Source organism: Anarrhichthys ocellatus, unplaced genomic scaffold, assembly GCF_004355925.1.
Source record: "Anarrhichthys ocellatus isolate YVR2014 unplaced genomic scaffold, GSC_Weel_1.0 scaffold18, whole genome shotgun sequence".
NCBI lineage: Eukaryota > Metazoa > Chordata > Actinopteri > Perciformes > Anarhichadidae > Anarrhichthys > Anarrhichthys ocellatus.
In genome coordinates this window covers 3,192,901-3,206,907 of record NW_022280048.1, presented here as the reverse complement: position 1 = coordinate 3,206,907, position 14,007 = coordinate 3,192,901, and the positions used below count along the sequence as shown (strand labels likewise).

At 42.3% G+C, this 14,007-nt stretch overlaps 1 protein-coding gene across 1 annotated transcript in view; it reads left to right on the top strand.

Moving 5' to 3' along the window:
• Nucleotides 1-4,819: 4,819 nt before the first annotated feature.
• LOC116389019 (uncharacterized) overlaps nt 4,820-14,007 on the top strand; it is a 43,097-nt gene continuing 33,909 nt past the window's right edge. The window contains exons 1-5 of the mRNA XM_031857409.1: nt 4,820-7,384; nt 8,207-8,268; nt 8,375-8,487; nt 8,815-9,062; nt 13,833-13,926. Of these exons, the coding sequence (XP_031713269.1) occupies nt 4,835-7,384; nt 8,207-8,268; nt 8,375-8,487; nt 8,815-9,062; nt 13,833-13,926 (3,067 nt within the window). The 5' untranslated portion in view covers nt 4,820-4,834. The remainder of the gene's footprint in view (nt 7,385-8,206; nt 8,269-8,374; nt 8,488-8,814; nt 9,063-13,832; nt 13,927-14,007) is intronic.

Genomic DNA, 14,007 nt, shown 5'->3' with positions numbered 1-14,007 from the left:
GAATTACTTGAGGTCAGGAGTGGGTGCACTGAGAGTGGGTGTAATTTGTCCAGGTGCCACAATACTAACAGGAGAGTGAGGGAGAGGTGAATCAAGTGTACTGTCTGTACAGGCGCAGTGCTGATAAATTGTCTAATCAGCCCAAATAATTAAAATCTCCTGTGTGGGTTTGCAAAGGGTGTGCAGAGCAATTAAGTGGAGGATCTAAATACATTAGTGGATCGAGTGCTGAAACAATTAGTTGACTGAAAGAAAACGAATTGCCAACGATTGTTTTTTTAAAAAGCGAGTAAGTCATTTGTCAAGCAAAAAGTTCCAAACATTGTTGGTTTTTTAGAGCCTTTAGAAAGTGAAGATTTGCTGTTTTATATGATTGTAAATGGAATAGCTGTTCTTGGGTTTAGGACCGTTGAACACAACAGAAATAAGACATCACGTTCAGCTCTGAGAAAGCGTGATGGGCATTTTCACTATTATTTTACACCTAACACTGTGTAAATACAAACCTAAGATACAAAACCATTCTGAAAGTAATAGTTGCAGCCTAAGCTGAATCCCCCCCCAAAAAAACAAGTTTCCTTCAGTCTTTGCAAGCTGTCCAAAGATTAAATTAAAGCTTCAATCAGTGGCCTGAATGACAGTTGCATAGATTGTACATCGTCAACTCTGAATTAAAGGCTCAACTGTCACATCCCAGTAGTGTGCACATGGCCTGCATTTGAATAGCAGCCTCTGTATCTAGCAGAATGCTAACACAAATGTAGTATATAACTTCACTTGCAAGTGTAGACTCTATTTTTAATCTCAGACTTTGTGCTACAATTTTCCAAAATAACTTTCCATGTCATATTTCTGTAATGATGAAACTAATAATGCCATGAAAACAGTCAAATGATAATAATAATTTAACAAAAGACATCTGTTCTGTCGTTGATAAAACACCAAGCTTTTATGATGGGTGAACACAGCAGGGCTAAAGCAGTCTCCACTCCTGTGTGCAGTCTGCCTCTCCTTTCCTGGAAAAGTAATGATCATAACAACAGAGGAGAAGCTTCTCAAATTGGCTGTCTAACAGTCTGTCCTCTTGGGAGAGAAGACCACGCCGTACAGACCGAGCGGTCTCGCTCTTGATGCCCGGTGTTGGTGTGCTGTATATATAGTGCAGAGACATCTGCTTTGTTGGTGGGGTAATTATTTAGTCTCTCCATATCCAGCTGTGACCTGAATTGCTCCGTAATCTTAATCTTTGAGTCTGCATTAAGAGCCACTTTCTTCCCCATATCATGCCAAATCGTCCTCATTGTCTGCTGTTGATGTGTACATATACGCATTTATTCCGAGCAGAAACTACTATTTGGAAGTAATAGTGGGAGTAAGAAGTGTGCAGAATTGCAGACATGAAGCCCCATACATTTTTTTGGAAGTCATTAACAAAGGGTACCATCTGCAGTTACCAATATTAATTTAGGATGACATTTATGAAGTGTGCCCTTGGCTATGCCATCACTTAGAATGGGGGAAATCTGAAATAATAAGATCGAGCTGTATCACTGTTTGTGCATCAATTTGCAATAACAAAAAAGAGAGAGGAGCAGGTGATTTTTTTTCTCTGGCTCTGCCTTTCACTTTCCTGGGGCTGTGTGTAGCCCCGATGTGATGATTCCAAAGGCCTTCCGAGCCAACTATCACTGTCAGGAGGTTCCCGTGTGACGACCCCCAGCAACAACTGTAGTGGCAGCTTATCTTGCCGTCCTTCTTGGCCACTTCTTGCAGGATGTAAAGGGTTTCTGACTCGCGTAGACTGCCATGTGCTCTTGCAGGCTAAACTTTTCTTGCTAGCTGTCCAATGATGAGGCTCGTAGCTCGTAGTTAAAAGTAGTTTCATGCCATGTAAACAAAAAACAAACAAAATCCTTATGCAATAACTGGATTACCAAAACATTGACCTTCTGCTGGCTATAACTAAAAAGTCTATAATCTGCGGTCAGAAAAATTGTTGGTCCACATCCTGCTCCATCAAAGCCTAACTTGGACTGAGACCTATAGGAGTCAACCTAAAATGATCCAATAGCAGGACAGAATAGAGGAGCCTTTATCTTAAAAGGGCAAAAACACACATTTTACAACATGACCAATTACCTTAACTTTATTATATGGTAAACATTGTAAAGGGCACATACTTTTGCAATAAACATAAAAAATACAAAAACTGTTAAGAATACAAAATGGCTCTTACAACAGCTATACCTCGTCCCTCTGGCATCCATGTCCAGTTTCAACAAACACACCGAGCCTAGTTTAATAAGTCAGGTGATGACCTCATAAAAGATGTGGCGCTACATTTATAGTTGGCATGGAGAAGGGGGTGGGATTCACATACAACTGGGAAACTACTTTATAGCATACACACAATCTGAGTTTAATGTGGGTTATCATACCTGTGCGCAAGCTATCGATATGATGATAAATCAAATGGCTCTGTAAGAATTTCTGTAAAAAGCAAATGAGGACACAGGACTTTAGATCCTCTCATCTCCTCTAATTCCTTTCACTCAGTGATTTCTCTGCGCTCTGAGGGAAAACACATCACCATTTTTTTTTTTTTTGTGGTGCAACAAAGACTTTAATAATAAACACAGTCAACCATGCGCATGAGGTAATATCCAAATGGATTTTTTGCAGACTATTTAATTGTTTAATTTATTAATGAAAATCTATGTTTACAGATGGAATACCCAAATTGGAACCAAAATCCTTTTTTGTTGTTGTTGTTGCTCCTGTTGGTGTTATTTGTTCTATTGAGTGGATTTGATAAACTCAAACCATCAATTCCTCTTTGACCGACCCACATGTGAATGTATGCACACGCTCTCAGGATCTTATTCGCAATCTTTCCCTCTTCGCCAGACTGTGAAAATCCATGCAACGTGTAACAACTCTCATACTATTTCCGGTCATTATTTAGCACCCGTTCCCATAGCATGTCTGTCATCAATATAACATACAATTTGTTTGTGTGTACTATGTGGCAAGACAAAATGTAGAAATGCTACATTTTCCCTCATTACCGCCGCAGTCGATCATGTGAGAAGTCATCGCTGTCAGTCTGCTGCTGGCTCTTCTTACCAGGTGGTGCAGGGCATCTGTAATGTTTTGCAAGAGGTTGAATAAAACTCAAAATAATTAGTTGCATCAGAACATGTTCAGATGGCAGACACTCGAACCATTAGAGCGGAATGCACCACACTGTTCCCAACTAAAACCGCTTAAGTGTTAAAAGCTGCAGAATATAGGCTAACCTATCCTAATCCCACAGTTTAAAAAGTGGAATGTAGTTAAAGACAAAGGGATTGATATTCTACTTTTGCCCTTGAGTGAGAGAGAGAGAGTGTGAGAGAGAGAGAGATTGTCCGTGTGTGTGTATGTGCCAGAGAGAGAGGGGGGAGTGACAGAGAGATAATCTCTTTTGTATTTTTTGATCCCTAAATGTGGCGGTGTCCCCTTATCCCAGCTACTTAGTTTCTGCAGTGCGTAAGTGATGCCATGCACTTAGGCTGTGAAAAGCAGGTCAGTATGACCACTGAGAGAAAACCACATGTGCATCGCATGGATAGCCTTGGGATTATTCCTCACAAAATGTCTTAATTCCTCTGTTCACTAATGATCCAGGGAAAATGCCCTCTAATCTCCATTCCATTAATTAAAAAGAGCATGAGCCCGTGGAAAACCTCACCATCTGCTGCAGTTTCATTCCTGCAGACAGATTGTGTTTTCAGCCATTAACCAGGCGGAACTGGGTTTTCCAGAGCAAATGGGCGGATGCGTGGAGGTGGATGGTAAACAGATACAACTGCTCTGTTTTGAGTATTAATATGCTGGAAATCTGTTTTAAATATGAACAATCCTTGCCAGGCTACTGTGATGATGTCTGGGGATTTGAGCTGCCTCCTGAGGACAATTTGACAATTTGCACACTTCAAACCCATACTATACATAGAGTCACCTTGGAGACTTCATTATCATTTTATAGTCCGTTTATGGTGTTTCTAAAATGGATGGAAGTGCTTTCTTTTTTTAAAAATATGAACGCTCTCCCTGTATTCTTCTATATGAATATCATTCTTTTTTTTGCGCTTGGATAATGTCTTTAAAGCTGGTTTGATAAAAGCTCAACCAAAATTCTCACTTACTGTTACAACATAAACAAAAATAAAGGATTCTCACGTTGATTTATTTTCACAGTTCTTGTTATGAAAATGAGTTTGTTGAAAAGTTTCTAATAGAATGCTCATTCCAAATCTGTACTATCCTGCACTAATAGCTTCAAACAGTCAAGCTTTTAAGAAATAATACGAATTAAAAGTCCACAACTGTAACTTTTTTGCGCAGTTTTGTGAGTGAATATGTTGCAGTAAGGTTTGCTTGGATCCAATTAGGCTGAACTCCATCAGATAACTCTTATAAGAAATTGAATCAAGTACGTTTGACCTGCAGTCAAAGCCTGGAGACTGATGGGACATGGTTTTGATCGGGCTAGTAGGCAGGAAAGATTATCCGAGCAGATGTCGTTCTCCTCCTATTGGAACAGTAGGGCCAATAATAAACACACGGACACACACACACACTGCGCACACTAATCTGAGATAGGCTAGTAGCCCTCACATCCCTTTCTCTCTCCTCTTTTCTCTCAAGCAGACATCTCGCTGGTTCCAGTCCCACCAATGTCAAGTTTTTTCCAGACCGTGTTTTGCACAGTTCTGCCTTAATCATGTTGCATGCGCATAGCGAAGACAGAGTCCGTAGTGTGAGTTGCGGCACTGTTTCAGCTATACAGATGGACAAACAAGGGGCGAAGAAAAGACTGTTTGGGAAATGGCATGCAGTTTGCCGTTTTGCGTTGTTCACTTGTTTCTTGGACGCAGTCCGAGGACAGATTCGATACTCTATCCTGGAGGAACTGGAGCATGGGGCTTTTGTTGGCAACATTGCAGAGGACCTGGGCTTGGATTTGGACAAGCTCTCTGCGCGCAGATTCCGAATAGTGTCAGGTGCCAAGAAGCAATACGTGGAGGTGAATTTAGAAAATGGAGTTGTATTCGTCAACGAGAGAATTGATCGCGAGGAACTCTGCGAGCAGAGTTTGTCCTGCTCTTTTCACTTGCAAGTGGTCATCGAAAACCCTCTGGAGCTGTACAGGGTAGAGATGGAAATTTTGGACGTGAACGACAACTCTCCCAGTTTCCCGTGGACCGAGTTCAATCTGGACATATCAGAGTCCGCTGCGCCAGGGTCCCGCTTCCCACTTGAGAGCGCACAGGACTTGGACGTCGGATCCAACTCGCTCCGAACCTACTTGCTGAGTGTGAACGAGCATTTCCTTTTGGACATACAGACGCGCAGCGATGGCAGTAAATTTGCAGAACTAGTCCTACAAAACCCGCTGGACAGAGAGCAGCAAAGTGCGCATCAAATGGTCCTAACGGCTGTGGACGGAGGCGCGCCGGAGAGATCCGGCACTGCGCAAATCGATATCACCGTTTTGGATGCGAACGACAACGCGCCCGTGTTCGACCAGTCGTTTTACAGAGTGAGGCTCGCTGAAAACGCACCCAAAGGCACAGTTGTCATAAAGCTCAACGCGTCCGATTTAGATGAGGGTCCCAATGCGGACATCACCTATTCATTCAGCGGCCACGCTCCCATCAAAGTGCGCCAGCTTTTCAGCGTGGACTCGCGCACGGGAGAAATTAAAGTCAAAGGAGTGATAGATTACGAAAAGGCCAGGATGCATGAAATTTACGTTCAGGCAAAAGACAAAGGGCCCTCGGCTGTGGCGGTTCACTGCAAAGTGCTGGTGAACGTTTTGGATACAAACGACAACCTCCCGGAGGTGATCCTGACGTCGGTGTCCACACCTGTGCAGGAGGACGCGCCCCCGGGAACGGTCATAGCCGTCATCAGCGTGATGGACAAGGACTCGGGTGAAAACGGGAACGTGGACTGCGAGATCCCCCACCAGGTCCCATTCCATCTCCACTCATCCTTTAAGAACTACTACACATTAGTAACTTCTGACTTTCTGGACAGAGAGGCGGTCGCGGAGTACAACATCACCCTCACAGCGCGAGATATGGGCTCCCCACCTTTATTCACGAGGAAGACTATTCTGGTCCACGTGTCCGATGTGAACGATAACGCGCCCCGCTTCAAGCAGCCCTCCTACACGGTGTATTTGACTGAGAACAATGCTCCCGGAGCATCCATCTGCTCGGTGACTGCGCTGGACCCGGATTCTGGTCAAAACGCATACCTCTCCTATTCTATACTGGAGGGGGACATACAGGGCATGCCCGTGTCCACGTACGTCTCCATAAACTCAGACAACGGCAACATTTACGCGCTGCGATCCTTCGACCACGAACAACTTAAAAACGTCCAGATCACCGTTCAAGCTCAAGATGCCGGGTTCCCGCCTCTGAGCAGCAACGTCTCCGTGAACGTATTTATTTTGGACCAAAACGACAACGCGCCAGTCATCGTGTCCCCTGTCGCGCAAAACGGCAGCGCGCCCAGCGGAGCGGTGCCCCGATCGGTGGACGCCGGTTACCTCGTCGCCAAGATCAGCGCAGCGGACGCGGACGAGGGTCAAAACTCGCGTCTGTTTTATCAGCTGCTGCAAGCGACAGACCCGAGCTTGTTCAGCATCGCCCTGTACACGGGCGAGATCAGGACGATGCGCCAGTTTGTGGAGAAAGACGCCACGAGGCACAGATTGGTCATTCTCGTGAAGGACAATGGTCAGCCGCCCCTCTCGGCCACTGTTTCCATCATCCTGGCAGTGGTTGACAGCCTGCCAGATTCGCAGCCCGATTTGGGTGACCTGTCACTAAGCCCACATCACAGCTCAAACTTCACCCTGTACTTAATCGTGTCTCTGGGCGCAATCTCCTTCACATTTCTGGTGGCTATCATTGTCCTGGTTGCGGTGCGGAAACTGAAGGGCAGACCGTCCAGCGGAGAGTCAGACTTCCCCTCGATCAGCTGGAGTGGCGGGAGTTGCTGCTGCTGCTGCTCGCGCTCGGAAACCTCCTCCACCACCACCACCACAGACGTGTTCAAAAAGTCCAACTTGAACGTCTGGATGTCCACAGGCGCGTCCGGCTGCGCGGAGGCAAACAGCAACGGCGCTCTGCCTCAGGTTTATTGTTACAAAATGTGTCTGACACCGGAATCGTCCAAAAGCGACTTCATGTTTCTGAAGCCCTGCAGTCCGGTGATGTCAGTTCAGCAGAACAACGCCAAGAGCACAGATTACCTCACTTCTGGCTGGAGTACGCTGGAGCGTAATGAACTGGCCAACAACAGAGCAGCAACTCCAAACGAGGTAACCTATTGAAATATGCACGTAGAAACATAAAAGTCAGCATGTCTGTCACACTGTATCAGTTACTACACTTATCCATGTCTCTGGTCGTCCTGCTGTCTCACTTCAATTACAAATGACAGAAAGGTGGACTGAAGGGCAAATGTCACAATGCATTTTACACAGTATGTATGTTTCAATAAAGATCATATCTAAAGAATAAAAACAGCAACAACAAAAAAACATGCATGGCTATTTTGCAGTCTTGTGCAAGTAGTCCTTTGGAAACTATATCCTCAACTAACCCACATGTTGTGGTATGTCTGGGCAAATTACCACAATGTGTCAAGGTGTGTGACAGGGGCGTGACAGGTGTTGCAGGGATAAAAGAGATGCACATTTTTGTTTTAATCACAGACTTGGAGCTGCATCTGATCTTAACACAGCGGCTGTATTCGCTCTCTCGTCAACAAACAGCATCTGCATATCCACCAATACTAAACCTCACATCGAAGCAGATTAGTTACAAACTCATTTAGTCCTTTTTAGGAGATGTGACATCTTCTCAGTCATTATAAAGCTGCATCTGAGAGCCTTTTATGTAATTTGTTAAAGTAATAAATGCATAAGACAATGTAGTTCAGTTTATTTGAGTCTAGTAAAAATATAATTAACATGAACAACAGATAAAAAGGAATGTCAGTCACACTGACTTTGACTAAGCCGTATCATGTGATGCATTTAGCCTTGCCATTGTATGTGCATGAGTGCATCTAGACATAAATGCAGTGCAATTGTTCTACTTGAGGTGGCCGCTAAGTTTTTTTTAATGTTTTTGTGCAGCTTACGTATTCAAACAAGGACTGGACCTGGACCAAGAACCAACGCAACTCAGCATACAAGAGGTGAGTACATTAGTTGCGTCAGTTGCAATACACACACGTGCACACACACACACGCGCACACACACATGCTTAAAGTTATACTTAAGCTGTCTCCTTATCTCCTCAGGTATAGTTCAGCAAATATGGAGGGCACTCTTACTCGCCAACAAAAGTCTGATGCCCACGGGTTTTCCTGCTCTGTGGCACCACAGTACTGGACCTGGGGAAACCACATGAATGGTAGGCTGCAACTGTGCAATTTGGGCTCATTGTGGTTTGCATAAAAGAGGGTGGTGGGTCGGGGGGGGGCTCTCCCCGCGTCTGTGCCTGACGATTTGGTCTGAAATATGAAATGGTAAACTGAAAAGCAGATAATACCAGGCCCCAAAACTGGGGGAGTGGGGGGGCATTTTAATGCATCAACATGAGGATTACTAAAGTCCCTGGAAGATGTGTTTAATGCCTTTAATACCACCGTATTCAGATCAAGTATACTGTATGTAAATAAGAGCTCTTTGCAAAAAATAATCTTCTGATACAAACTGTAATTTATGCGCATTTTTACAGACTGCAAGATATCTCTTCAAGAGGGAGCAGTCCCTCACTACTCATGGACTCCCTACACTCAGCCTCACTCTGAACCACCAGACTACCAGCACAACGTGTACATACCTGGCAACACGGCTGACCACAGCACTCTGAAGCTGGCTCCCAGAGGAGAACTGGATGTGTACAACACGTTCTCCACTTTTGGAAAGAAAAAGAGATTCATCTCAAACTATGAACAATCTTTTGACAACGATGATGGTCTCATCGTAAGTAATGACATCTTCAAATGATAGCGATACTGTTTTTGTATATGATATATAATAGTTAGTCATAACTATAAATTGCTTCTTGGAGGCTGACCAATATGTTTCCCCTTTTTTCAGTGGAATTCAATACGACTCCTTAAGTATATTTTTTATTTGTGTAAATACTGAAATAAAGTATAAATAAAGTCTATTTTGAGTCATGGTGGGTTCATGGTTGCAAAGGCTGTAAACTGGAGCACTGGCAGAGAAGGTTTTTCTTTTCCAGCAGCGGTGAGCTCAGGTAAATGTGATTTGGTCTGTTTGGAGGCTGCTGGTTCTCAGAGTGAATGTCTATTTTGAAAAAAATATCACGATTTCAGCAGCTTACAGTCTATTACACAAGGCTCGTCCATGTAACACTCACTTTCTTTTTATACAGACACACCTTTTTGTCCCACAGGGACACGTGCTGTGTGTCAAAAGTGAACTGACTAACTGTAACAGCCAGAAACTTTATACTTCATAGCCTTTGAAGTAGCAGTTTATTCCTCAAGCTAACACATTTAAGATATGTTATATATATATATATATATATACTACAGTCTTTGTGGGCATTGTTCTTCACAAATTGCTGTAAATCTTGGTTAGATAATGCAGCTGTGCCACAGTTCAACATCTTTCATCCGATCATATCTGGTGCATTAAGAGACAGGTCATGTGTTTGTGTCATTAAAGGTTATACAACAGAAAAGAGATTTAATGCCATAGGCATCTGCTTTCACAAAGATGACATTGAAATGCTGAGTGAAACCCTGCAACGGATCCACTGAACAGGGGTCAGTGAGGGATTGTTTTACAAGCGATAGCATCACCGCTGTCATGGTACTCACTGGGCCTGTGCAGTGGACCGTCACACTGACACACACCACATCGAACAGTTGACACTCAGGAGGGCAACAACACAGGTGCTACTGCAAATTAGACACGCACACACCTCTTGTACCACCCGGATTGTTTGATCGCAAGCAACTGCTAGTATAATTCAGTCACTGGTTATACGCATTCTAGATTTGTATTCATCACCGAGTGTGAATCACTCTCTGTATATATATACTTTATGTACAGTATAGATCAATATCAATAAATCTGTCCCTGAACTCTGCAGTTGTTGTTTATTGACGGACATATTTCACTCCTGTCATTTAATATGCCAATGTGTTTCTCTTGCTCTGAAATAACGTCTAGAGTAACGTAGCATTCATTTCACCGTGAATAAATAAATGCATCAAAAACAATAAAGCTGTAAAAGTAAACTTGTGGATGTGAAGTCAAAGTCGTCAAAAGCTGACGATGAGATTTATCAGATTAAACGGTGTAAATCACAATTACAGTTGTTTTCTATAAATTCAGTTTGTGCCCAGATGCTGACATTGAGATTTATCTCCAGAGGGGTTAAGCGGTGTGATCCACGGACTCATATTTTTCGGACGTCAACCGTCAAGACCACTGCACAATTATTTTCGCCAGTTCCCTGCAGAGATACAATCAGGCGTAATCATTTAAGCCAACTCCTCTAAATCTTCTAAAAGTTGAAGGCAAGAGCCAGGCTTAGTCAGGAGCATCCTCCCTTTACGACATGGACACCAGCGTGAAGCCTATGGAAGAGGAAGCTGTTGTGACTTATGGCCTCGTGTCATTTAACCTTTTCTTTTGACATTTCGGTCAATGAAAACCAGGGTTTTAACTACAACTCTGGAGGTAATCCTCAAGATCTGTCGCCTCTAACTGAGCCATTGCAGACCAACGGGTTAATCTTGGGCTTGGGCCTGACTGCCTCAGTGAACTGTGTTAAGTTCAAAGAGCTGAGTGCCAAAGGGTCAGTTTCAGATGTATTTCAAACTCTCTGAACATCGAGTCAGAAGGATAAACCCTTTGAGGAAAAAACTGTATATATATATCCCCGTCAGTTAGAGACTACTAGGATTTGAAATACAAATCCAGATAGGCCCACAACGACATCCTGCCAATAATTACAGATACTCAAGCCAAGATTTATATTTGACTGTGTCAGCACCAGTACCAAAATCAGCCAGGCTTAGCAGTCATAATATGTCCCATGCACAATAAGCAGAGTCACATAGCATATGTCTTGTTTCGGTGCCATGTAAAATCTGTTCAGAGACCAATCTGTGTTGTTTTATTTCCTTCCATCTCCCCCTTTTCTCTCCCAACAATCCATAGCTTCCACCACTGAGGTTGAGCAGAAGAGTCTCCCCTGTTTCTCCACTAGAGGGTTCCTTTCCCTCACAGACACCTCTTTTAAAGAAAACAATAATACCTATATGTCTGTGCATGGTATGCTTGTTGGAATTCACCATTTCATTTCAATAACGGTCTTGAATCATATGTTACTCTTTTATCAGCCTTCATCTGATAACTAAGTGTGCATTACGACGGCATATTAGTGCATTTGTATATTTTAAAAATCACAAGATTTTTCTCGTTTGAATATATTCAAATGAGTTTGTAAAAAATGAACGGGATATGTCTTGTATATCATTTAATATGTCAAAATTATTACATACACTAATATATATGGCAGCACAGTAAATCCGTACTGTATTAAAATGCTATTTTCATGCCTCATGTTTGCCAGGAGCTCTAACGTATCCCCTCACCCCTGCTCTATACACTGTTGGGTGTTGGGCAGGGGCCACTGCTTCTATAAACAGTATGTAACACCTAGCATGACCACGACTCCTATATCCCTCGTTCAATTAGCAAATGGGTGAGAATGGCCCCGGGAAATATATGACTTTGACGGAGGAAAGCAATGCATGACGTGGAGATTGACAGACAATCATGAAAAAAATCATGATAAAACAAACTACAAAGCAATCAATATTATGTAGAAAAATCACACCACCCCAAAACACACCCACTGCAGTGCTTCCTTGCTACAAACATTATGTGCACAAAACAAGCAAGAAATAAAATGACTTATTAGTGTATGGTTGTATCTGCAAATGGATGATTATTGGCTATTTCAACTCCAAAGATCACAGTGGCAATACTGACAATATGTACAGTATAATAGCATTTCGCTCATTGCTGATCCTTCATCATGTTACATGTTTTACATGTGAGCTTTAAGATCCTGTAGGCGTCTTGCTGGGATGGATCAGGAACGTGATGAGGGCAACGGTGAGGTGTTACTGCCGTGTCTCTTATTGTTACAGTCTGTCTGTTTACTGCATGTCTCTTTCTCCTCAATATGTTGTCACTTCAATCAACACAACAAAATGTTGATTTAAAAATGGATAACCCCTTTGCCTTGCTGTCATACTATGGGAACTATGTGAAAAGGGTCACTGGGTCTTTACTCAAAAAGAGAAACCTTTAAATTTGAGATTTAATTCTGACAAAGCTAGTGTATCTGGCAAGTCATTATTAAGTTATTTCAACTACAGCTTTGTAGTTTTTTCATCTCAATTATTTTGTCCACTTTGACCGCTTTGTTGTCAAAAGCATGTTACACTTTGGGCCTGACATCATGTTAAAACATTTCTGGTGTTGTTTTTGATCAGGGACACAATTTCAGGGTCCTAAAGTCTTATTAAATATACCATTGTGCAACACAGATATTTAATTTTTTATACAGACATACGAAGGCAAAATGGATACTATGAATCACTGAATTATTTAAAAAAAATAACACTTTAAATGCATTAAAGTAACAGATAATATAGCGTGTGTGATCCAGATTCTCCTGTAATTCTTCATATTGTCACCAGATGGAGCTAAAGGACAAGAATGCTGAGGACCATCCACATCTTACTGCCTATCATATCAGTGTACACTCCCATTAGTTTGGGAATCCAGACCTATTAAAACATAGCAGCAAGCACAAATAATAATGGGAAGTAAAAGTTGTTTGGGCCATGGCACTACCCATGCAAAATGGTCAGTGCAAAGCTTTACTGTGCAGTAGGTCGCTGAGAAGAAAAATGTAATACATTTGCTGTGAAAACATTTCAGTGTCTTTTAAAAGTTTTAAAACTTCATGACTATTATCTGTTTGTTTGATGAGGTTAGATTGAGCGAGGAGCGGTCTACTAGACAGAGGTAAGGGATGCAAACCCCTTTACTCTTAATATATGTTGATATATTATATTATATTATAATTATTACCATATTCTAAATCTTAATTATTTTTCCAACAATTTTCAGTCACTGTCAGCCATATATCCTTTGAGAGTATGAATATATTGCATCATAATACTAACAGTAACCAGAGATATATGAACGACACAACATACCAACTTTTCCCTGTGATCCACTTTTGGTAATATCTTGACTGTAACCTTCAAAGTATTGACGGCTCTGGGAATATCCTGGTTTGTTCTTTCCGAGAATATTCTTTTACATATCTTCACAAAACGTCTATATAATGTCCATGGAAGGCCTTTTAAATATATTTGAATAAATACATTAGAAATAAAATAGATTTGAATTCAATAAATGAATAGAACCGATTTCTCCTTTGAACCACATATCTGTATCCATCATAGTGTGAGTCTATCAGGCGAGATACATGGAACCTGTCCAAGGAAATGTATGGGAATACTATTTTGTAATCATGAGGGATATTTAAAAAATAAAAATAAAAAATTAAATAATACAAATTATAATCTCAGGCTGCGTCACAACTAGCCTTTGTATATTTGGACAATATTTTCTTAAATAATATTAACTTTAAACTTAGGCTACCCCCCCTTATGTCCACCCCAGCTCCTCAGTGATGCCGCCCCAGCAGCCCACACAGATGCTGCCTCCGCCCCTGCAGAGCATTTTGCCGTGAGAGCTCAGCTCCTCCAGCGGTACTGTACCGTGCATGGCCTGCTGCTGCTACAGCTACAACTGGTGGAGAATGACACCGGCGCTCCCCTGCATCCAGACGACCTGA